The following is a 23,078-nucleotide window of genomic DNA, read 5'->3' as shown; positions in this document are numbered from 1 at the left end:
TCTCTAAAACCAAAACAGAACCCTACCTTCCATCTCTAAAACCAAAAACGCTCTTTCAAGTATTTTTCAATCCGTGGATCACGGAAAAGGCCAGGGATCCTGATGACTAGAGTAAAGGGCGAAAGCTGGCAAAATGTTGGCGCCTGCCACGTCCCGAACTGGAGGATAAAGCCCCAGCCTTGAGAGGGCCTCAGGTCAGGGGCACAGTCCATGGCCTCTCCAAGGAAAGCTGGAGCCATGCCCTCTCCGACCCTGCCGCTGGGGCTGGGCTTAGCCAGACAGACTCGTGTGCGTCTGCAGAAACGTGTATCTGTCTGTCTGCACCGTCCGCCCCCACCCACCCTCATGGCTCCCTGCTGTGGTCCTCAGTGTGTTCCAGGGACAGGAGCTGCGGTCTCTGTCCCTCAAGGAAAGCTGGGTCATATAGGGTCTCCCAAACATGGCAAACTTCCATCTCAAAGACAAACCTGGTTACTTTTATGAAAGTCCTGGAAGCTAATGTTTTGATGAAATTGGATTGTCAAACAAAATGTATTTCCTTTTACTTCTTTGTATCTTCAAATGGCCGTAATAGACCGGGAGCATGAAGTGTTAATCTAATTAGAGGTGATTTTTCCTTCTGGGTTTTATGAGTGCAAACGTCCTAAGGAAGGAAGCAATCTGTCACAATTACCCTCATCTCTTGATGACCCTGCAGCTGGACTTTAGAAATACGATCACCATTTCCTTGCACAGCCTGCCCTTCCCCGCGCCCATGCCCCGTGGGCAGAGGACAGGCTGCAACTGGTTATCTTGAGGCCTGCGTGGAATTCACTCATGTAAAGAAATGAATAAAGCTCCCAGGTAACATTATGTTATATTATTTCATGTTGTGTTGGAAACCCAAGAAGACAGACAGACAAGCCAGACTGCTCCAAGGTGTTGAGGGCGGCCTGCCCTTGCAGCCGCTAAATAAGACCCCAGCAGCCGAAATGCATCTCCAGGTCCCTTGGTCCCTAGTCGTGGGCCCTGCCCCCCACTCTCTCTTCTCAGCTCAGGCTGCGTGGCCAGTGCCAGCACCCTCCCTCCCTTCCTGCCATCTTCATCTCTCCTGTTTCTTCCTGCCTCCCCTGGTCTCAGGAAAATTGACCCAAGGCCTCTGCTGGGGCAGCAGAAGTTCAAGACCACTGAGAGTGGGGGAATGGGCCCCGGCCACACAGCACTCCCAGTGGCCACATGAGGAGGGTTCAAAAACCTCCCTGGGGCCTGAGCCCAGGACCTCCGCTTTTAGGGCGGGGGCTGAAGACTTGGGCCACACCCATCCCCGAGCTCTGTCCAGATTTGCCTGCTCTATTTCTCCAGCTCCGGCTCCCGCACTGTCCTGGAGATGCCTGCCTGGATCTGCAGCCCACCTGGCCCCTCCTGAGCCCAGATGCCCCAACCCACCCCCAGCGGACTCCTTCCCAGGACTTTCTCCCCCCGTCCCCCAGGCCCACACTGTGCCTTCCACAAGCCCTAATGACCCCACAAGCCCCAATGATGCCAGCTGCATGTGGACAGACTTCATTTTTGAGAAACTGCCTGGCCATTCTCCTTCCCTTTCAACCCGTCCCCCTCTGCGGCCCTCTTCTCCTGGTCCCTGGACTTTGCCTGCTCTCAGGGATGGGGAACATTCCTGGAGCCTGTGGCTGCGGCTGCTCCAGAGTCCCCGACCACCAAAAGTGCGGCAGCCCAGGGCAGAATGACTGGGCTCCCACCTCATCCTTGAAGATGAGGCCATTGCCTTAAGCTCAGATCCCTAAAGAAGCCACATGGCCAGGGCCAGGGTGCAGGCGTTTGTTTGGAAGGTGATTCCAGGCGGTCCTGGGAACGGACACGCGGAAGGAGAGGAGCCAGCAATGGAGGGTGGGCCATGGGGCGAGGAAGGTGCCCAAATCTGCCCGAGAGGCATCCTTACTGAGGACTGGGAAGCAGGTGTTCTCCTACTGACCCCTGTCCTTCCTCGGTTGAGGGTTGCCCTTGGGGTGTTAAATCCCTAACGTTTACCAGTGGAAGTGGCCAGCACAGACAGAGTTCCTGTGAGCCCAGGTGGCCCCAGGTGGACCCGGGCAACTGTGAGTGAGCGTGGAAGGGAACCTGGGCCCGCAGGCGAGGCCTCCGTCTGCATCCCTGTGTTATCCTGCCTCGGGGCACATCAACGCCTACCCCCACCTTCAGGGCTCGGCGTAGTTTACTAACTTTTTGTTTTTTCTTTTGCTGAATAAACGCAATTTTACATGGTTATTCCACAATATAGCCAGCTGATTTCACTTACTTTTGAGGGTTACTTTCACACAAGCGTAATTATAATCCCATTCCAGAAATTAGAGCGGGCAATCCCAACTCCCAAAGGCACCTTCAAGGGTGCTGTCCCCACAGGCACCTCCCCTTCCCTGGCAGCAGCCTAGGCCTTTCTGCGCATGCACATCCCAGCCGAGGGCCTGGTGAAGCTCCTGGGAGGCAGAGCTGCCTGTGTCTGACAGCAGGGAAGAGCACCCAGATGTTACTCATCCAGGGAGACGGACAGGCCAACGCTGCCCTTCCTGCTGCCTGGGAGGGGCGCCTGCTGCCTAGGACTATAAGGGCCTCTGTCTGGTTTGTGCCCACTCACCCCACAGCCTCGCTGTCAACACCCATCTTAGTGCAGGGAGAAAGCATCATAGCGAAGCCTGGAGGAACCCTGCTCTGTGAATTCCTCACTCCAATGCAGACTGGTCCCAGGGCTCTCCTATGTAGCCCACCACAGTGCCAGCCAGGGTCCCCGAGGCTGGTCATGGCTGGGAAGCTGGCCCAGGGTCACCCGCAGAGGGATCCCTGAAAAGGGCCAAGGACAGCCCCTAAGTCCCTAAATCAAAATCGAGTATTCTCAAAAGGACTTTCTCTCCTGGCCCCTGGGTGAGCATCACCTACTTGTGAGAGACACTTTGCAGAAGGAAAGTGTTCTCAATAAAATGTCTCTAATGTATGTACCTAAATAGCAGGATTAAATTAATAACCTGCTGTTCAATTAAACTTGCTCCTGATGGACTAAAGTTTTAAAAGAAAGCTTCTTTGGGATTTGTACTAGCAAGAAAAAAACAAAAGTAAAACAAAACAAAAAACGAACCTTCTGCTGAACCATCATTTACATGCCACAAAACCACAAGACCACAAAACCTTCATCCCCCTGCCCCAGGGCACAATCCCCATGGCAGGGCCAAAGCCTGCCCTTTTTAAACTACTAAAAACCCCAGGGTCCACCCTTCATCACTCCACAAGTACATGAATTTCTGAACTGAAGTATTGAACAAATGCAATAAAAAATCTTATTAATCACTTAGTCCATGAAAAAGTGACCTTTCTGTGCCTCATTGTTAAGCAGCTAGAAACCTTATGGGTTTAGCTATCAAATTCTCCTGAGCATGAGCAAATCTGCCAGCATATTTTACAAAGCTGAAAAGTCATAAATGGTGGCATTGCTTTATGATATTCACAGTAAATTTGGGTTGATCTTTTCTACTCATGAGCTGTGTGTGGGCTTCTCCTGAAAATCCTCATGAGACACGGGACTAGGCTTCACCCCGGTCCCTTTCTCTCGGGGTAAACACACAACCCTGTGGTTACTGCTTCACATTCAGATGATTTTGCTGATTCCTGTATAATAATCTGAGCAGAAAAAGTTGAAACGAATCATCCACCCTCATTGGAGTAAAAAGGCCCTGAAAATCTCATTAGTAAAATCTCTCCACCAAGGCCATTTGGAGAAATTCAAGAGGCCAATAAACTGAGTCCGCCAGCATCGCTGCCTGGGAAGGGAAGGCCGGCCTCTGGAGGAGGTAGGTTAGTTTAAAACTGGGTTGGTAAATTGGGCCTGCCTCATTTCCAAAACAAAGAGATGGAAAACTTGGACGTTAGTAAGATAAAGGGAATGTTCTATTCCTATTTCCCAAATGTTCACGATGCCATCATGTTTCAGGGAAGGCGAGTCATGTCTCCTGCCTGATAATCCAACCAGGCCAGCCTGGCCAGGCGTATTCAGAAACTCAGAATTCCAGCCATTTCCACACGGGCCATGCCGTCGCAGGGGCACAACAGTAAGGACTGGGAAACTACCTGCACCTGGGCCTGTGGGTCACAAAATGGCCTCTCCTGCCTCTCGCCCAGTGACACCCTCGAACCTGACCCTGCTCCCAGGCAGGGCTCTCCTAGAAGGTGACTATCTCGGTAAAGACGCAGTCACAAGGGCATGTGCCGATATAAGCAAGTTCCCTGTGAGAGGGCCGCCCAGTCACCCGCTGGACACTTGGGCATCAGGCCGTCCACCAGGATGAAGAAGAGTCCGTGAAGGCACACGGGGAACACCTGGCGGCACCTCCCCTGGAGCCCCTGGGGCAGGACTAGAGCTTTTCGCCACTCTGCAGAGACCAAGTTAGGAGAAACTACCACAAAGACCCCCGTGCCAAGAGCAGCAGGAGGGCAGGAAGCCCCGGGACAGGAAGAGGGAGGGACTAAAGTCTTGTTTTAAAACAAAATTTGAGCCTAGTAAAAATAGCTTTTAAAATAACATTTTTTGCAAAACAAACCAACACCCAGGCAGCGCATCACGCCAGGGCCAGCTCCACACATGTGTGAGTCCACATCATGCTCCGTGCCTCCCGGCACGTGCGTTAATTCAGCCTGACACACGGCCTTGCAGTCACCAGCTTACACGCCTACTTTTCCTTCTGGTTCCTTGAGGCCCAGGGCTGTGTTTTACCTTTGAGTGAATGAGGAAATACACAAACAGGTGCACACATTCAAATTCAAGGGGCTTTGGAGGAGACGTGTCCCTGGGGGTGGGTGGGACCAGCTCCTTCCTCCATAAAATTCCTAAGGGGTAGGATCTGCTCAAGGTTTCCTGTTCCCCCAGGGTTTAACCCGGACCCAGGACAGTGTCCCAGCCCTAACCCTTACGAGGGCTCTGCTCAGACCTCTCTGTTCTGCAGGGAGCTGTGTCTCCAGGCAGCTCCATCCCTGCCCCCCTCTCCAGGACCCTGGGAGTTACCAGCTGTGGGAGGGCCAGGAAGCAGCCTGGGGGTGGGTGCTGGCTGCAGAGGAAACTTGCTCTTTAGTCTGAAAGGCTGTTTGTGTGTTCATGATAAATGTCCTCACACGTGGGGCCCATCACTGCCGTCTGCATTCAGCCTTATTTTCTGAGGAAATCCAACCGGGCTGAAATACTGCCTCTGGCTCATTTTATACCCAGAGCCAAAGCAGGAAATGATAGTCATTGAAAGGGGATCTGAATATAAAATCCCCCCTGGCCCCCAATTCAAAGTGAGATTTGGAAATCAGCTACACTGCAGATATCCTAATTTTATTTTAAAAACAGTCATGTTCATCCGTAGGGGAGGGAGTCCCACTAGGTGGGATGGATAACCCCACGGGGAAGCTGCACAGGGAGCTCGGGCACCGCGACCTGGCCCAGCTCCCGCAGGAACCCCATCTGCGCCGTGCGTGCTTCCTCAGGCCACCCAGGACCTGGCCTCCCTGTGGACCCCACCTGCCGGCCTCTCAGGCCTCATGCCCACAGGTGAAACCACAAAGGCACCTTTCTCCTTTCAGAGGTGAAGCAGGACCTCCTCTCCACATTGGCTGCCCCTCAGCCTCCACTCACTTAGCACCTGCCCCTCACTCAGCACAATCGGGAACTTAGTACGGGGGAGGCATCCCTCAGGCCCTGGGATGGTCACTCAGCCTGATCAGGAACTCAGTGAGGAGGAGACGTCCCTCAGGCAGGGACAGCCACTCAGCGGCTGTTCCCCAGGGTCTGCCGCAGGAGTGCAGCCCCTCAGCGGCTGCGCCTTACCCCTCTCTCCAGCAGCATGTCTCGGAAGTGGGTCACACGCTCCTCCAGGGGCAGGAGGATCTGTGGGGGTGGCGTCCTCGTGCCTTTGTCATCTCTCTTTGCCTCCTCTGGCCTGGGACTCCCGCAGCCTTCGGTCCTTCAGGGACACAAGATGCAGAGAGTTAGACACACTCATGGGGACCCAGCTGGTTCTTATTGCAACCTTTACAAACCCTCCTTAAGGTAACTCTTTCAGAAACACAGTCTCTTTGACAACTCTTTACAAAGCCTGACGTGGTCTCCCCAGCAAAGGTGGCACATTTGCTCCTGGCAGGCACGGGGCTTGGCTGTGTCCAGGGCAGGAGGCTGGAATTGAAGTCCCAGCCCTGGGCCCGGCTGCGAGAAGCTGCAGCTCAGGTGCAGGCAGAACCACACCCCGGCAGCCAACCGGCGTGTCTCCTGGGCAGGCCCTCACTCCAGGTCCCCGTGCTGCCCACGGCCCATGGCAGGGAAGCCAGGCCTCAGGTGCCGCTGCAGAGACGGGGTCATGGAGGGGTAAGTAGCAGGCTTTTCATCCGAACAATCATTTCACTCACTCATGACCCCTTTGTTCTGGACAAATGCCTGGAAGACAGTTATGCACAGAACCATCTGTGTCCTGAGATCTAACCCCAAAGGGAAACTTCAGTGACAAAGAAGGAGGCTGGGACCCCTCCCCAGGCACAGAGGACAGTGGAGAATGGGATCACCCAGGGGCCCTGGAGAAGTTCCCTCCTGCAGCAGAGGGGTGGCCCCTGCCAAGGCCCCAGACACTGTGGGCAGCAGCAGGAGCTGCACAAGGTGGAACCCAGGGTGGGCAGGGAGGGAGGGACCACGAGCTGACTGTGCTAGGCTGGGCAGCTGACCAGCACTCCCTTTCAAACCACAAGGGCAGGGAGGCGGGACCCTACTCCTATGGAAGAAATGTGAGAGGCCCACCTTTTTCAAGTACCAACTCTCCCCCTTGCATTATTTTAACTGCACGTGGATAGATCTCTTTATGGTTCTACACTGGATTCTAAGAAGCATCTAGAAATATCCTTTTGAAAAAATTTAACGTTTGCTGCTGGAAGAACGTGTTTGGCCAAATGCAGACGCCGTTCTTCTTGTGTCTGGCTTCCCCTCTTTCCCGCCCTGGCCCTGCCTGGGAGCAGGTCCGTCAGCTGCTCCCCCGCACCTCAGGATGCAGCCTGTTCTCCAGGACGGGCAGACTCAACCCACGCAGGCTTGGCACACCCTTGGTCCGACCATGCTGAGCCCTCATGGGCCTGCTCCCTAGCCTGGCCCTGCTCCCACACCTACCTATGGCATCATCAGACCACCCATTTGAGAGCTCCCTCATTTTCTTTTTTTTTTTTTTTTTTTGAGATGGAGTTTCACTCAGTCGCCCGGGCTGGAGTGCAGTGGCGCAATCTCAGCTCACTGCAAGCTCCACCTCCCGGGTCCACATCATTCTCCTGCCTCAGCCTCCCAAGTAGCTGGGACTACAGGCGCCGCCACCAAGCCTGGCTAATTTTTTGCATTTCTAGTAGAGACGGGGTTTCACCGTGTTAGCCACGATGGTCTCGATCTCCTAACCTCATGATCCGCCCGCCTTGGCCTCCCAAAGTGCTGGAATTACAGGCGCAAGCCACCGAGCCCTGCCGAGCTCCCTCATTTTCTGCTGCACTTAGGTCAAGCTCAGCCAGCAATCATGAAGAGCAGTCCTCTCACAAGCAGTGGCTTAGGGCCTCCTACATTCAGGGAGCTAAGTGTTTGGAGATGTAGGAATGGCAGGAACATGCGTCTAAAGGCATGGGCCTTACCTGCTCCTTTCAAAACCAGCTCACCCTGGGATCTGAATTGTGATTTTTTTTTTGAACCTTTGTCTGAGCTTTCTGATTTGGCCTAGAGGCAAGAGTCTCTCCTGGGCCACGGTCTCCCCAGGCTCCCCTGAACTTTTCAGTAGGCCTAGGATTTTGAACTTCCATGCCCACCTTTGCATTGCCCAATGTAAGCAAAAGTACTGCTAAACTGATCAGCCATAGCCTTCCCCGCCCTTCCCTTAATCTGCTCACCTGGACACCTTTTCAGATTTCTCATCTTCCACCATCCCCCAGATTCGACTCAGCAAGAATCTGCTGGGGTTGGTTCAGCCAAAACTCCCTGATCCCTGAAGTCTGCTCTTGCTAATTTTCCAACCACTGACCCCCAACCCTGACCGTGGCTATCAATTCCTGCTTTTCCATGCCAGATTTGGAATTGAGCCTGGTCTCTTTTCCTCCTTTGCAACAGTCATGAATATAATCTGATTTTACGGCTTTAACTACTGTCCAGCTCTGGTTTTGACAATAGTGCCATATTCTCCACTGGGGATGATTTTGCCCCAGGGGACATTTGGCAAGGTCTGGAGACATTTGTGGTTGCACAACTCGGGAGATGTTACCAGCACCTGGGAGTGGAGACCCGAGATGCCGTGAAATGTCCTCCAATGCACAGGACAGCTCCCACCATGCAGGCTCATGTGGCCCACATGGGCCTCCCCCAGGAGCTTTGGATGCTAGGTGAAGATTACACTACTTCCTCATTTGGAGAGGAAGTAAGGGGTCAGACAGGAAAAGGTACAGGTGGTCATCTAGGGGCCAGACCCGGCCGTCCAGGCCTCCCAATACCTGCCAAGTGAAAAGTGTTTCCTCATGGTCTGTCCAAGGTCCTGGGAAATTCATTAGTACCATGTTGAGGATGTGCTGAGAATATACAATGCCTTATGTCTAACATGGGGTTTTCACTCACAGGGGCTGTAATATGGATTAATCCCAACGAATGCAAAATGTGCAAAGAAACAAAAAGATTGCTCAGCCCATTCAAGAATTGTATTTATAGACCAACTATTCCAAGAGAATTTACATTCTCTGCTTCTTATGCAATTACATGGAATTTTGAGAAAAGAATATTACCAGTGGATTTCCAATTGTATCGTACTCCGAAGGGTATAATTAGGATTTCCCTGTAATAAATTTTCATTAGTTAAAAATAGAAATGTGAAACAAGGCCTGTATTGTTGCAACTTGAAATAAGAAGAAAAGGCACATTCTGACTGTGCGGTGATGGTGTGTTGAAGCGTATTCAACACAATACTCTGTTCAGGACTGCTGCATGCCTTCCAAATGGCTATCAGTTCTGTTAGACTCGGTTGAAAGCAAATGCAAACTAGCTAAATATATCTTTGATATTCTTATGGCCGAATGATTTCTGTACCTTTAACAAAAAGTGAATTCTAATCCTTTTAGTAAAGATAGCTCAAGCCACGGTTTTCCTGCTGGTAAAGGCGGCGTCCCTGAGGACGCACTAATTGGTGTGCCCAACTGCCTGTTGCCAGCCGGGGAGGCAGCCTTACTGCATCACAGAAGCCTTGTTAAGGTAACCCATGGATTTGGGAAGTTTTCCAGGTCCAGTGTATAGGTTGAAAGGGGCCTGGTCTTGGCCAACCTTTAACCAGGGTAGGTGCTCCTGAAATCTGGGCACCATAACCCTGGGCGGGGGGCCGTCACGCCCAGGGTCAGCCCCTCCCTGCCTTCTGCCCCTCAGTGTGGTGACCATCCCATCCCTGAGCTTTCTTCTCCTGGTTCTGTCCCTTCCCCCAGCCTCTGAGCTGGCCAATTGATCTGTTAATGATTCGTGTGTGTGTGTGAGCCTGCATGTGTGTACATGCATGCATCTGTCCCAAGTCTGTAAAACTGAGGTTTTCTGATTTTGCCCATGTGCAGAGGGCAGCATATTATCCAGTAAAATGCACAAATCCGAGACCCAGCGGAGCTGGGTTCTGGGCACTGCAACCAAAGCCACGATTTTCCCTTTGTAAACAAGACACTTTAATGATCCATCTGAGGCTGTGCACACCTGCTGTGGGTGCAGAGCTCACCCCTAAACCCTCAGAGGCACTTCTCTCCACCCAGATCCTTTCTGCAGAACCATCTCTGAGGTTGGAACCATTGCCCTGGCAGAGGAATGACAAACACCAAGCAGTTGCTGGCTCCAGGCTAGAGGAATGGGATATGTGATATTCAGCTTCTCCAGCCAGGCTGAGGCACCCACCCATTCCCTCACAGGCTGACACCCAGGCGTCATCACAGCACTGCCCAGATGAATGGAGACTCAGACAGCCCAGCTGGATGGATCAAGATCCAAACCTCTACGTGGGCAAATGTACCAACGCCTTCAGCCCCAGCATGCTCCCATGAGGTGGTTCTTGCACTCACCTAGGGCTGTCGTGTGGATTCAGTGAGATGGTCCACATCGACCACTCAGAGCAACCCCTCCTGCTCCTTCCTTCCCTCTCCAGCTTGTAGGTGCGGTGTGTCCACCCATACTAGGCCCTGCGAGGCTGTAGCTGGAACAAGGAGCCCCTCACTGCCCAAGGAGCTGACAGTCTAGTGGGACATGAATTAAGGTTACACACATGTGACGCCTCAGCTGCCACAGGTGTGTCAGGGCTGAAATCCACCGTGCAGAGACGGTCAGTGCCAGAGGGGTCCCTGTGGTGGGCTTCCGGTTGGTGTTCCCATGAACACAATTATTTGAGAGACTCTGCAGAAACAGCAGACATTCTAGCGGACCACGGCTCCAAGACAGAACATGAGCAGGGAAGAGACACAGACGCTGACACAGGTTGAGATGGCGTCACTCTGCCAGGGTGCTGCCATGGGATGTGGGGAAAATGCAGACATGGGAGGGAGGACCTGGTTCTGGGGAGGCCTGTCTGCAGATGTGACGAGGTCAAGGTGTTTTTGAGCCTTACAGGTGAGGATGACTTGCTGTACAACCTTGGCCAAAATATGGAAACTCTCGGGATCTTACTCATGGTAAGATATATGCTTCCGACCAGACGATCTGAAAATGCCTCGCAATACTGCAATTCTATGATGCAAATGTGATCCTGTTAATTTCATCCTGATGAAATATTTAAACATCTTGACTCTGCCATCAACTTACTAGCTCTGCCTCCCAACTTTGCAGTTCCTATAAATTTGATAAACAGGCCTCCTGCGTCTTCATCCAGCTTGTTCATAAAAATGTTCCACAGGAAGCACCAGACAGACGCCTCTAGCAGGTCCCCAGCTGCAGCCCTACAGACAGACGGCTCCACACAGCCGTGCTCATAATGGGCTGTGAGGCCTGGGCGTGGTCACAGAGACAGAGATGCTCCCTCTGCCCTGGCCTGTCTCCCGTATAGTCTTGTCTCAGCCTGCAGGTGCCAGGTCCCCAGCTGCAGCCCTGCAGACGGACAGCACCACACACCCATGCTGGTGATGAGCTCCGAGGCCCAGGTGTGGGCACAGGGACAGAGATGCCCCCTCGGCCCTGGCCTGCCTCTGGCATAGTCTTGTCTCAGCCTGCAGGTGCCACGCTACCATCAGAGGTCCCTGCTGACAGCCAGTCTGTGGAGGTTTCCAGAGGCTGTGCCAGCCCTCACTTCAGTTTTGTTTTATCATAAATGAGGTCTCTCGCAGCCTCACTTCTAACAAGTGACCGCACCATGCCACACACTGCCAGCCTCCCCAAGGGCCCTTTGGCAGTATTGTTTGCTGGGGAAGAGTGGGTTGGGAACCTAAACTGTTAGGCCTATGATATAACAAATAATTAATCCTGTCTTTACTCCCAGTTCCTGGCAGAGAACTCCAAAAAATTCTTGGAACATCCTAAGCACTAGAAATGACCTTTGCTATTCATAAGGAGACCTCTCCACCATACCACATCTTAGCTGCACGAATGAGGCCACTCATTGGGTTCTTAGTCTCAACGAAGGCGCTGGCATGCCAGGAAACACCAGCCCTAAAGACTAGAGGGTTGGAATATCCAGCCCCACCCACCACCTGCCATCCAGGGTGAGGAGAGGGGCTGGAGATTGAATTAAATCTTCTCACCAGTGATCAATAAACTAATCAATCATTTATCTGTAATAAAACCCCAATAAAACCCTTGAACAATGAGTTTCAGGAGTGCCCTGGTTGGTGAACAAATCAGTATACTGGCAGCAAGACAAACGTAGGGGGACAGAGAAAAGAATATTACCAGTGGATTTCCCTGCCCTTGAGACCTTTCCCGATCTCACCCCATGGGTCTCTTCCATTTGGCTGTTCCTGAGTTGTCACCTTGATCATAAGATAAAACTGGAATCGTAAGCATAGCACTTTCCGTGAGTTCTGCGAGTCATTCTAGCAAAGTATCAAACCTGAAGGAGGGTGGTGAGAGCTCCAGAATTTGTAACCAAATCAGACAGATGTGAGGGTAGCCTGGGGACCCCACTTACAGCTGGTGTCTGAGGTAGGGATGGTCTTCTTAGGGCTGAGCCCTTCCCCTGTGGGGTCTGCAGTATCTCTGAGTGGTTGATGTCAGAACTAGACTTAATTGTAGGACACCCAGTTGGTGTCAGAGAATTGCTGTCAGAACTCGGGTGCAACCAACTTCGCTTCAATTACATTCAGCAGGCATTTCCATGGGGACTACCCTGTGGTCCTCCCAACTGGGGCAACCTGCCTCATTTCTCTGAGCCTCCCAGGTCATTCATCTATTACAGAACCCACTGGCCCCACACGGCTGTCAGGAGACTGAACAGAAACCCTCACCTGCAGGGGCCTGCAGAGGGCTACGTGGGGCCCCTTGGTTAGCATGCGGCTGCTGGTGTCTGCAGCGGACCCTGCTCCAGACCCTGGGATCCCAGGCCCCTGCCCTCACTAGGCTCATATCCTAGAGGGAGGAACAGAGAGTAACAAATAACCAATACCACCAAGTTAGTAAACCGGGTGGTGTATTCAAAGATGCTAGATGCTCAGGAAGTCACAAAAAGCAAACGAATAAACGCAGCTGAGGGGAGGGTCTGAGACCATCACAAGCAGATCCTAGGAAGAGGTGAAGAGGCTCATTCCAGACTCAGGGCTCAGCTATGCAAAGGCCCTAAGGTAGGAGCACCTAAGAATATTCCAGAGACAGTGGCAAGGAGGTCAGTGAGGGGAGGGTATGGGGGGCAGTGCTCAGAGGTCTTCGAGGGTCCAGGTCCTGATGTCTCCTCACCATGGCAGGGCTGTGACCTTTCACTCCCAGGGACATGGGACCCCAGAGCCTCTGAACAGAGTGACGCATCCTGGCCTCCGACTGCCCCGAGTCCTGACTTAGTGCTCGCTTCTCTGCTTGCCTGGCCAGGGGCTGCCCTGAGCCATGGAGTGCAGAGACAGCTCTGGGCAGCACCGGGGGAGCCAGGGCGGGAGTAGGTTCCTGCCCGGAGCTGCCTCTGGAGCACGTGGTAATTTCCGTCAGGACCCCGCGGAGACGAGGCCCTGCCCCTGTCTTCGCAAATGCATTTCAGAAATGTTTTCCTGGACGTCCAAGACTGCCCCATGGTTTCCTTGGTGGATTTTTGAAAATCATGCATTGCTCCAGGTAGGGCATGAGTGGGTGGAGGCCACCTGGAGAAAAAGATGCTTCCCCAGGTGAAGCCATGACATCAGGCTGTCCTGGCAGTGGAGGCTCCTGGACAGTGAGGGGACACTCTTCTGTCAATCACTGCGGCGTAGACTAAGGTGCAACTTTCCTTGCCTGGTTGATGCTACAAGATGATGCAAATCTGCACACACTGCCTGGCCCTTGGGTCAGGGTTTGACCGTCCCATAAATCTCTGGCCTCTGACAGGTCTCCAAGGCTGTAATTCCAGGGCCCACTGCCAGGCTCCTGAGCTGTGGGAGACCCACGTAAGACCCACTAGCATCCTATGCAGCTGAGCTCCAGATTCTACTTTCTAAAGGAACAGGGTTCCAGGGTCTCCAGCTTTCCTCTCTCAGCATGCAGGAGCCCCCGTCCCCCAGGCTGGCCCCACCCCAGCCTTTGTCTTGGCATCGCAGACCTTGCCCTTCTGAGCAATGTTTCTGGAATTTGTCCAGCATGGAATTATTGCCACATTTCTGTAAGTCTTCCGAATCAATGGCCACTGAGTTCTACTCTCATTGAACAAAATTGCCAGAGAAATTTATAAAACAAGGTGACTTTTTGCAAGTGCACTACGGTTTTGATATTTTCAGCTCTGCGCCATGCAGGAGCGGAGAGCAAGACTTCGAGACCCAAGCAAGGCTGGACCCCCTGCTGGCTTGGCTCTTCGTTGCTGCCTGTCTGTGGATGTGCATTGCACTGGCCTCTACAAGCTTCACCTTCTTTATCCCCCAAATGACAACAACAACAAGAAGAACAACAGGATCTGCATTGCAGGGGTGAGCTGGGGAGAGAGTGCTGGGCACTCATGAAATGCGTGGTCTCTGAGCTCGGAACCCGTGCTTTCCCACTGTGTGCTCTGTGTTTTCGAGCAAGTCTCTTCGTTTCACCAACCCTCCATTTCTTCCTCTATAAAGTGGACATAATAATAGTAGCAACCCCTTGGGATTTGCTTCTAAGAATTAATTAAATGACATAAGAAGAATCCCTTAAATCCACCGAGGGCTCACTGTGTCGAACCTTCTCCTCTTCAGTGTCCCTCCATAACCTCATTTCATCACCAGCACAACCCCACTGTCCAGGTGGAAAAACTGACATAATGTATTTAAAATATTTAACACAATGGCTGGTCTAGAAATAGTTTTGATGACAATGATGGTGATGATGATACAGTGAGATGGTGATGAAGATGGTGGTGGTGATGATGGTGATGGTGATGACGGTGATGAAGATCATGGTGAAGATGGTGCTGGTGATGATGGTGATGGTGATGATGACGGTGATGAAGATCATGGTGAAGATGGTGCTGGTGATGGTGATGACGGTGATGATGGTGATGGTGATGAAGATGATAATGGTGACGAAGATGGTGGGAAGATGATGATGGTGGTGGTGGTGATGATTTTTCACCTTCATCATCTCTGGCAGCTTCTGATCATCCACACCCATTTTCTCCAGGCTGGGTTCCAGCCCTCTGTTCATCTGGATGACATCTCATTTTTTTTTTTTTTTTTTATTTTATGGATGGGAAGAACCTGTTCTTTCTGCCAGCAAAGAGGGCTGGGAATTTATCATCAAAATACTGCCAGACTGTAAATCTGGTGTTAGACACAATGCGAAATTCTACAGGAATCAAAGTTTCTGTGAATCTTTTGCCTTATGGGGCCTCAGACATTCTAACGTGTGGTTGTAACAAATGGTCTTCAGATGAGACAAACTTTGAAAGATCTGTATTCTCTAGTTTTTTAGCCTCGACACTGTGCAGTGCAGAAGCGTGCCTCTGGCAGCTGTAAGGAAGATTGGCACATCAATCAGGGTGGGCTGCAGGCCCCCAGGTGAGACAGGAGCACAGGGGTGTCGGTTCCACCAGCTCTGCTCTGCTCACGTGGATGGTCGGGATTCACAGCCAATGATGGCATCGAGATGGATGCCTCCCCAGGATGGATCACGGCCACCAACAAAACCCTGGCTTTGGGGCTTGGCACTGGCCCTGAGTAGGAACCCTGCAGGCAGCTGGGTGAACTCAGCAGGAGCAGCTGCTCCTCTGCCCTTACGCAGAGGTGACACTGCCCAGTGCACAGAGATAGGGCTCTGGGATGGGCAGGGATGCAAAATCTTCCTGGAGGAGCGATCGTGAGTTCCCAGCTGGGGTCTGGGCTGCCTGGAATCTCCAGGGACCTGTGTCCCAGCCATAGGCTCACTGTTGGCCTGTCCGGCTTGGCCAGTTCCTGACTGCCTAGCACCCCTGCTTCTGCCCTGCCCGCTTCACCCCTTCCGGGAATCACAAACCCATTTCTGGCTCTGCCTAAGGCCAGACAGGCCCCACCGTGGCTGGACAGCTCAATCCCAGTCTTCAGTGTGACCACACTCATCTGTCCCGTGTGCACTTGCTGTCTGTGTGGCCATGGCACATAGGCCATGCTGGGGAGAGGGGGCACAATGAGGAGAGATCAGGCCATAGGAGCTGTGGCCTCCTGGACCCTCCACCATGCTGAGAGGCAGGCTCACCAAGGACTGAGAAGGGCTGAAGTCTCTGCCAGCTGAGGTTTATGAGCCACTCAGAAGGCGAAACACCTGCTGAAAAGGATTTGCTGGTGGCCTCATTCTGGCTGGGGGCAGAATCTCATTGAGCAGCAAGCTCCAGCTCTCAGCTGCGGGAGGCAGGGCAGCTCCGTGCTGCAAGGCGGCAGCTCTGGCCTGAGCTCCTGCTTTGTGACGAGCTCTGCTGGGGACTGTGTTTCAGTACCAGCTTCAGTGCCGGCTGCCAGGATTCCCCAGCAATTAATTAGGAGGCCCTTGAGCATCTCCCCAGGACGTGTTTCTGCACCTGTAACTTGTGCAGTCTCCTCATGTGAGAACACACTCTGGTGGCTCCAGAGAGGCAGCACCTACCTCCACCCAGGGCAGCACAGACACCAGGCCATGTCCTGTCCTTTGGCAGGTAGTTTTCTGGTAACATTTGCAAAATTACCAAAGCTCTCAATCTGAGATCTTGGTCTCAGAGCTCTCAGAACTCTAGATGGGGCCAGACAAGAGCTGAGGGAGACAGGGCACTCTGGCTCTAGAATTTGGGGCATGGCTGATGGAGGCTGATTAATCACTGAAAAAGCAAACCCTCAGTAACAAAAACCTATTTTCTCGTCTCTACTTGCTGCCTCCAGGTGTTGATTTTAGGTAATATTGAAGGAGACTCATCAGCTCAGTCACATGCATCTCAGGACACAGGACTCTAAGGAATTCTGAGATTTAAAACAAAAACAAACGGCAGGAAACTACATCCCACAAAGGCAGAAGGGAAGTGTTTTTATCTCCCCAGAGTCGCAAAAGCTCACACCGAACTGTTAGAGCAACAGAACAAAAGCACACCGGATTGTTAGAGTAACAGAACAAAAGGCCCATAGACAACATCTTCACATACTGCTGGGGGGAAGAACCCCCAGGAACACCAGTGTGCGTGGGCAAGTCCAGGCCAGGGCCCTGACAGAGACAGAGACAGAGACCGAGGCACGTCCCAGCCAGGCCCTGAATACCAGCTAGCCCGCGACCCTGTCATGAGCAGCATTCCCAGGCCAAGAGGCAGCCCCCAGGCCCCTGCAGCTAAGAGGCTGATGGTAAGCAGAGGCAGACAAGAGCAGAAGCCTTCCAGGATCCAAACCTCTCAGGAACCCGGGTGGCCCAGGAAGTTCCAAACGGCTGGACCCTAGACACAGACTGGTGAGCTCAGTACAGCAGCTGCCTCAACAGACAGAGATGCCAGGGAATGGAGGGGCAGGTCCAGATAGAGTGCAATGCAGAGCAAAGGGACAGGTCCCTAAAACACAGTCCCCGTCACAATCACAGACTCTAGGAGGGAGCCCCAGAACCACAGATCTGGAGACAGGTCCCCCCAAAACACAGCCCGTGTCACAACAGCAGACTCTAGGATGGAGTCCCAGAGCCACAGACCTGGGACGCTGCCCAGGGCCACTGCTCTTATCACGGTCTCATCTAAACAGGGATGACAGAGAACCACCATGGTCCCACCCCATATACCACTACCAAGACCACCACCAAGAAGGACTGACGCTCAGAGAAACATCCCCAGGTGGCAGAGGAACCGCAGGGAGGCACATCCAGATATTGAATGACAATTCAACTGACTCTTCAAAAAGGAGCTAAACATTAAAAGAAAAAAATAGGTGTTATAAAATATCAGCATGTCTTATTTTAAAATGAGTAAAAAAGAATATTGGTCAAAGACTTGAAAAACAGTCTGAGAAAATCTGGGAAATAATTAGAAATGAAAGGGAAAAAGCGGAAATGAAGAATAAACTAGAAGGAACACAAGAGTGAATAAATGTCATAAATGACATCAAAGGAGGAATAGAAGGTGAGAAGGGAAGAAGAAATCCAGAAAGAGCATAATGACGAAGCGTCAATGGCATGCAAAGGAGATGACCCAGGAGGAAGCTGAGGGAGAACCAAACAGTTCACAGGTGACTCCAAGCCACGAAACAGAACAGACATGAAAGCAATTCAAGAAAATGCCCTGACGGAAGAAAGGCATCCACCTATATTTTCATAAGATACACTCATATCTGGGAAAATGAACCAAGAATCACCAAGAGTTAGCTCTGTCATTGTCTCCTAAAGGATAAAGATAGTAACTAAAATTGACTAAAACATCAACCATGTTTGCATCCAATTCACAGTAAGTTGGTCATCTTTTGAGGATACCAGGGAACCGATGCAGTATTTTGGAAATTGATATTTAAAGGAAAGAATCAACTCTTCATTGTGTGTTTTCAGTTTAAACAATATCTTGAGGGAGTCAATGGTTTATGAGGGTAAGTTCATCTTTATGAAAGTAGGCAAGCTAGTAAATGTGAATAAAATGGCAGAATTAAGAGATGAGCACTCAGCAATCTCTAAGGAAGTCTTAGATGAAGATAAATCATCTGCTTGTATCATATAAAGACAGACAAGTCAACATCACCTGCTTCCTGATGGAAGGAGCTCAAAGCCACCATTAGTCCTGCCAGAGCACTAATCAAACCTGACCCTGATAAAGCTTGAATCTGACTGCAGATTTACCAAAAACACAGAGGACAGAAGAACACGCCCCTAAACCATGCCCCAGGCATGATCTATGTCCAAACCATTCTCCAGGGATGAAATGACCTATGTCCACACGATGGGAAACGCATACTTGTAAAAAATCTCTCGCTCCTTCAAAAACAAATGAAGAAAATAAAAATGAAGCATAGAAGGGAACACACCAGCAGGTTAAAAGAGACTTAGGAGAGAAGCAGAGGGCAATACCCGAAACTGACTTAGTCCTGATATGAAAGCAAACCTCTAAGAGAAAATAAAACAGTCAAGAAAATTTAAACCATGACAGGGAGCCCATTTGATAATGTTAAGGAATTATTTCTGTTTTTAAAGATGTGACTATGTTACCATGCTTATTTTTTTAATATCCTTGTATTTTAGTATTATAGAATATTTACAAATAAGATTTATATGATGTTGGGAGTTTGTTTCAAACTAATCTAGCGGGGCATGGACTAAAGCAGAAAAACGCTGGTCTTGAGTTGATGATGGGAAATGAATGCATGGAGGCGAACTATGTTGTACCAGCTTTTATGTGAAACTTTTCCATAATAAAAAGTTAAAAGTAGGTAAAATAACTATTACTCCTTGAGTATATTTGTTTTTTCATATATTTGCTGAGCCTTTTCAATCCAGTGTCAGGCAGCTAAGCACACACTGGGCCATCTTACGCCCTCTGTCTCTCCTATCACAACAGAACTGTTTGGCTTTTATGGAAATCCCTCCATCTCCTGGGATCTTTTGAACTGACCTAACCTGTTCTATTAGTCCATTCTCACACTATTATAAAGTACCACCTGAGACTGGGTAATTCACCAAGAAAGGAGATTTAAGTGACTCACAGTTCCGCACGGTTCAGGAGGCCTCAGGAAACTTTCAATCTTGGCGGAAGTTGAAGAGGAAGCAAGGCCTGTCTTCCATGGTGGCAGGAGAGAGAATGCAGTCGGGGAGACTTCCACAAACTTTTAAACCCCCAAATCTTGTGAGAACTCACACACTATCATGAGACAACCATGCAGGAAACTGCCCCCATGATCCCATCGCCTCCCACAAGTCCCCTTCCCTGACACATGCTGCATTAGTCCACTTTCACGCTGCTGATAAAGACATACCCGAGACTGGGTAATTTATAAAGAAAGAGGTTGAATGGACTCACTGTTCCACATGTCTGGGGAGTCCTCACAATCACGGTGGAAAGTGAAAGACGCATCTTAGACGGCAGCAGGCAAGAGAGTGTGCGTGTGGGAACTCTCCTTTATAAAACCATCAGATCTCCTGAGACTTAGTTACTATCACGAGAACAGCCGGGGAAAGACGCCCCCTGGTGATTCAATGACCTCCCACTGGGTCCCTCTCCTGACACGTGGGAATCATGGGAGCTACAATTCAAGATGAGATTTGGGTGGGGACACAGCCAGACCCCAGCACATGGGGACTACAATTCCAGATGAGGGTTGGGTGGACAGCCAGAGGCAAACCACGGCACCCATGTCCCCTCACATGACCATTTTCTCTTTGGCTTCTCCCACCCTGGCTGTCCCCTCAGGGCCCACGCCACCCTGTCCCTCTGCCTGTCATCCTGTGATCTGCTCTGACCCTCTCTTCGTCCTCGTTCAAGTGGAGCGTTTCTTACCACAGAAGTGACCACACTGAAGAGTTAACCTGTCATTTCTCATCATACAGAACAAATACGTTCTCTCCCATGGGAGAGGAAACTACCTGAGATTTTGATATTTTTGTATCTCCAAGTGGTGATAGAGTGAGCCAAATATTTGATAACCAGCCTTGTGAAGAAAGTACTGAGTTTTGGGGGAAACTGACTCCCCCACTCACTCGGTGATCTCTGGATCCCTGCAGGGATGGGCATCAACCCCTCGGCAAACCCTAATGACGTCATAAATACAGGGTAACTGAATTATATGAAAAGAGTACTGAAAACACACCCACCCTCTGGAGGGAAGCAAATAGGTGGGGCATTCCCGTGAGCACTCATGCAAGCTACACTGTGCATTTCACACGCCCGCAGCCACAGTCACACAAAACAATCTGTCGACTTAAGAAAATATATTTCCACTTCAAAACACCGCAGCAATTCCAGATATCACAGGTGTGATTCGAGCCGTGGTGTCCAGGTTTCTGATGCTCAGGCCCTCATTCTTGGGGGAAGTTGGGAGACAATTGCAGCGATACCACTCAGCAGAGACCACCACCCTGTACACGTGAGGTCAGAGGGATAGAAGGGGACTGCAGACGGGATGCTCTCCAGAGCCCATTTGAAAGGGAGAGTTATAAAGTCAGAAGATCAAAGATCAAAGCAGGTCTGAACTATGAAAAGACCCATTCATCAGAAACTGGCAGCACCTCTAGACCCTGAGCAGAAAGGGGCCGAGCGGTCATGAGTCTATTTTCCAGTCCCAGGGAAGATGCATGGTCATTGCGAACGCATCCCTCTATATAGTAAATAACAAGCTATTTGAAATGACGCTCACCATGTAGATTAGACTATTTCAGTAATTTGAATGCTTGTCATTGTGACATAGTTCTCCTCTGAGAGAATTTCAGGAAAAGTTTCATGTGGACCTGAATCACTTTCACAATCGATTTAATTCCATCTGGGCATGAATGCCCAAAATGTGTATCGATTGTGCCAGGCTTCACAGGAAATGTGGGGAGAGACCGGTGTCCAAAACAATCATCATCTCAGCTTATTTGCTTGTTTCTTAAACATCATAATCTGACTGCTGATGAATCACACGTTGCGGGAGATTTTTAGTGTTCTTTGATGAGGCAAAATTATGCTATCCTCACAAAAAGGGCAGGTGCAAATGGACAGATTTCAGCAGGCCCCCTGGAGGCATGTTCTCTAACTATACAGGCCAGATTCTACAACATAGAAATACATAAAAGCAGTTAGGAGCTTGAGGAGTATGTGGACTTATTGACCCTAACCTTCCCAAAGAGGGATCAAAATGCCACCGTGATGCTGCTGGTTCACCCGGCCCGGGGCGATTCGCTCTGAGCAGGGGGCATGCAGGTTGGTGCCTCGGAAGAGCTTCGGGAAAACCTGCCCAATGGTGACGTGTCCAAACAGAGGGCATGGCCTTGTAAATCGGTCTATGAACGAATGCCCAGGATGGGATGGGCGTGCTCAGTCCTCGGGCTGGCTGCAAAATGAACGCCAAAGCGTTTTCCTCCCATATCTCAGAGCGGGCCACAGCCTCCCCGAGAGTCTCCCTCTCCCATGGAATCTTCAAGGCTGGAACCAACGTGGAAATGAACAGCTGCCAAAACGGAGGCAGCTCCATGCAAAACCTCTGTTCATGTTTCAAAGTTGGTTTTCAATGACGAAAATCATTCGGATGATTAAAACCAAAATTAGCGTTTCGATGTTGTTGAATGCCAACTGTTGGGAACCGAGGCCAGACCCACGGGACGGGAAGTGCAGCCGGGTGAGGAGGAGGACAGCCCAACTGCTTCGGATCCCGCCATGCTTTTCCGCCCACACAAGTTCAAAATTCATCAACTCATGGCCACATTCCATGTTTCCTGTGCCTCAGGAAGCTCGTCTTGTGTTTTAAATTAAGCACACATACCCAAAGACCAACGGAGACCAGTTTAGCTGAGGTCCACGTGTGATGGTGAAATCAGACAGGCTGCACTGGGTCCTTTCCTGGAGCCCTTGGCCCCCATCAGAGGTGCTCCTTGTCCATCCCCTGTGACCCACACAACATCCTTTGGCCCCCAAAAGTGACTTTCTATGGAGGAGATTTGGGGTAGCAAGAAGACAGCTGCCCAGGAGATTTTGAGGAGGAGGCATCCTCCCTCCACAGCCAGTGAGCCCCGGCCCTGCCACGTGTGGCCCTAGACCTCCCCACATGGTGTTTCACAGGCTTCCACGTGCTGTGGGGCCAGGCGGCAGGACCCCTGGGGAAGGAGAGCTCCACCTCCTACCTGATCACCTCCCTGGCTTAGGGAAGACACTGTTATTCTTCTTTGCATTGTTCCTGAAAGTTCTGTGGTGTCTGCTTACTATTGAACCACTCAGGTCTAGTTCTATGTGTTTTGTTCATGGCTCCATGGGCACCCAGCAGACAGAAGAGTTCGCCCTGACCCCCCGGCTGCTGGGCCTGCTAGGCACCCCCAAGCCCAGCTCTTGCTCCCTCTTCCCCTCTCTTCCTTACTATCCTTTCATCCTTTGCTAAAACGTTGAAAGGACTGAAAAGGTGAGAATGGGCACAGGCTCTGAGTCAAGATTTTGTTTTACCTTCATTGTGGCAAATATTCTCACTGCAAAAGTACATTTTTTAAAAGAGAAAACACATATAGTGCTAAGATTCCTGGCCACTTCATTTGGGTTCCTGTTGCAAGCCTAGGGTATCCCATGAGCAGGGCTGGTACAGGAGCCTGGTGCAGGACAAACGCACCTGTGGGCCGTGGCAGGACCCAGGGTCCAGCGGAATGTCTGGGCATCATGGGGCCAATAACAGCCCAGCTCAGGAAGAGCCTGGGAAGCGCCCCTCATTGATTTGCCTTTCAGAGTCCTCCCCACCCTTCTCTGCCAAACATGGGGCCCAGCAACCACAGCGTTCCTTCCATCTCCCTGTTCTGGGGAACTTAAACACACACTTCCACATTCATCCCCTTATGTGAAACTCACAGGCAGGGC

General features: G+C 51.1%; 1 protein-coding gene across 1 annotated transcript in view; it reads right to left on the bottom strand.

The window, feature by feature from the left end:
- Positions 1-23,078, bottom strand: part of TCERG1L (transcription elongation regulator 1 like) — a 211,318-nt gene that overhangs the window by 13,933 nt on the left and 174,307 nt on the right. The window contains exon 9 of the mRNA XM_023185819.2: positions 5,846-5,981. Coding sequence (XP_023041587.1) covers positions 5,846-5,981 — 136 coding nt within the window. The remainder of the gene's footprint in view (positions 1-5,845; positions 5,982-23,078) is intronic.

This window comes from Piliocolobus tephrosceles, chromosome 9 (genome assembly GCF_002776525.5).
Source record: "Piliocolobus tephrosceles isolate RC106 chromosome 9, ASM277652v3, whole genome shotgun sequence".
NCBI classification, from domain to species: Eukaryota; Metazoa; Chordata; class Mammalia; order Primates; family Cercopithecidae; genus Piliocolobus; species Piliocolobus tephrosceles.
The sequence above is the reverse complement of the archived record's forward strand: the minus strand, read 5'-3'. Positions and strand labels throughout refer to the sequence as shown.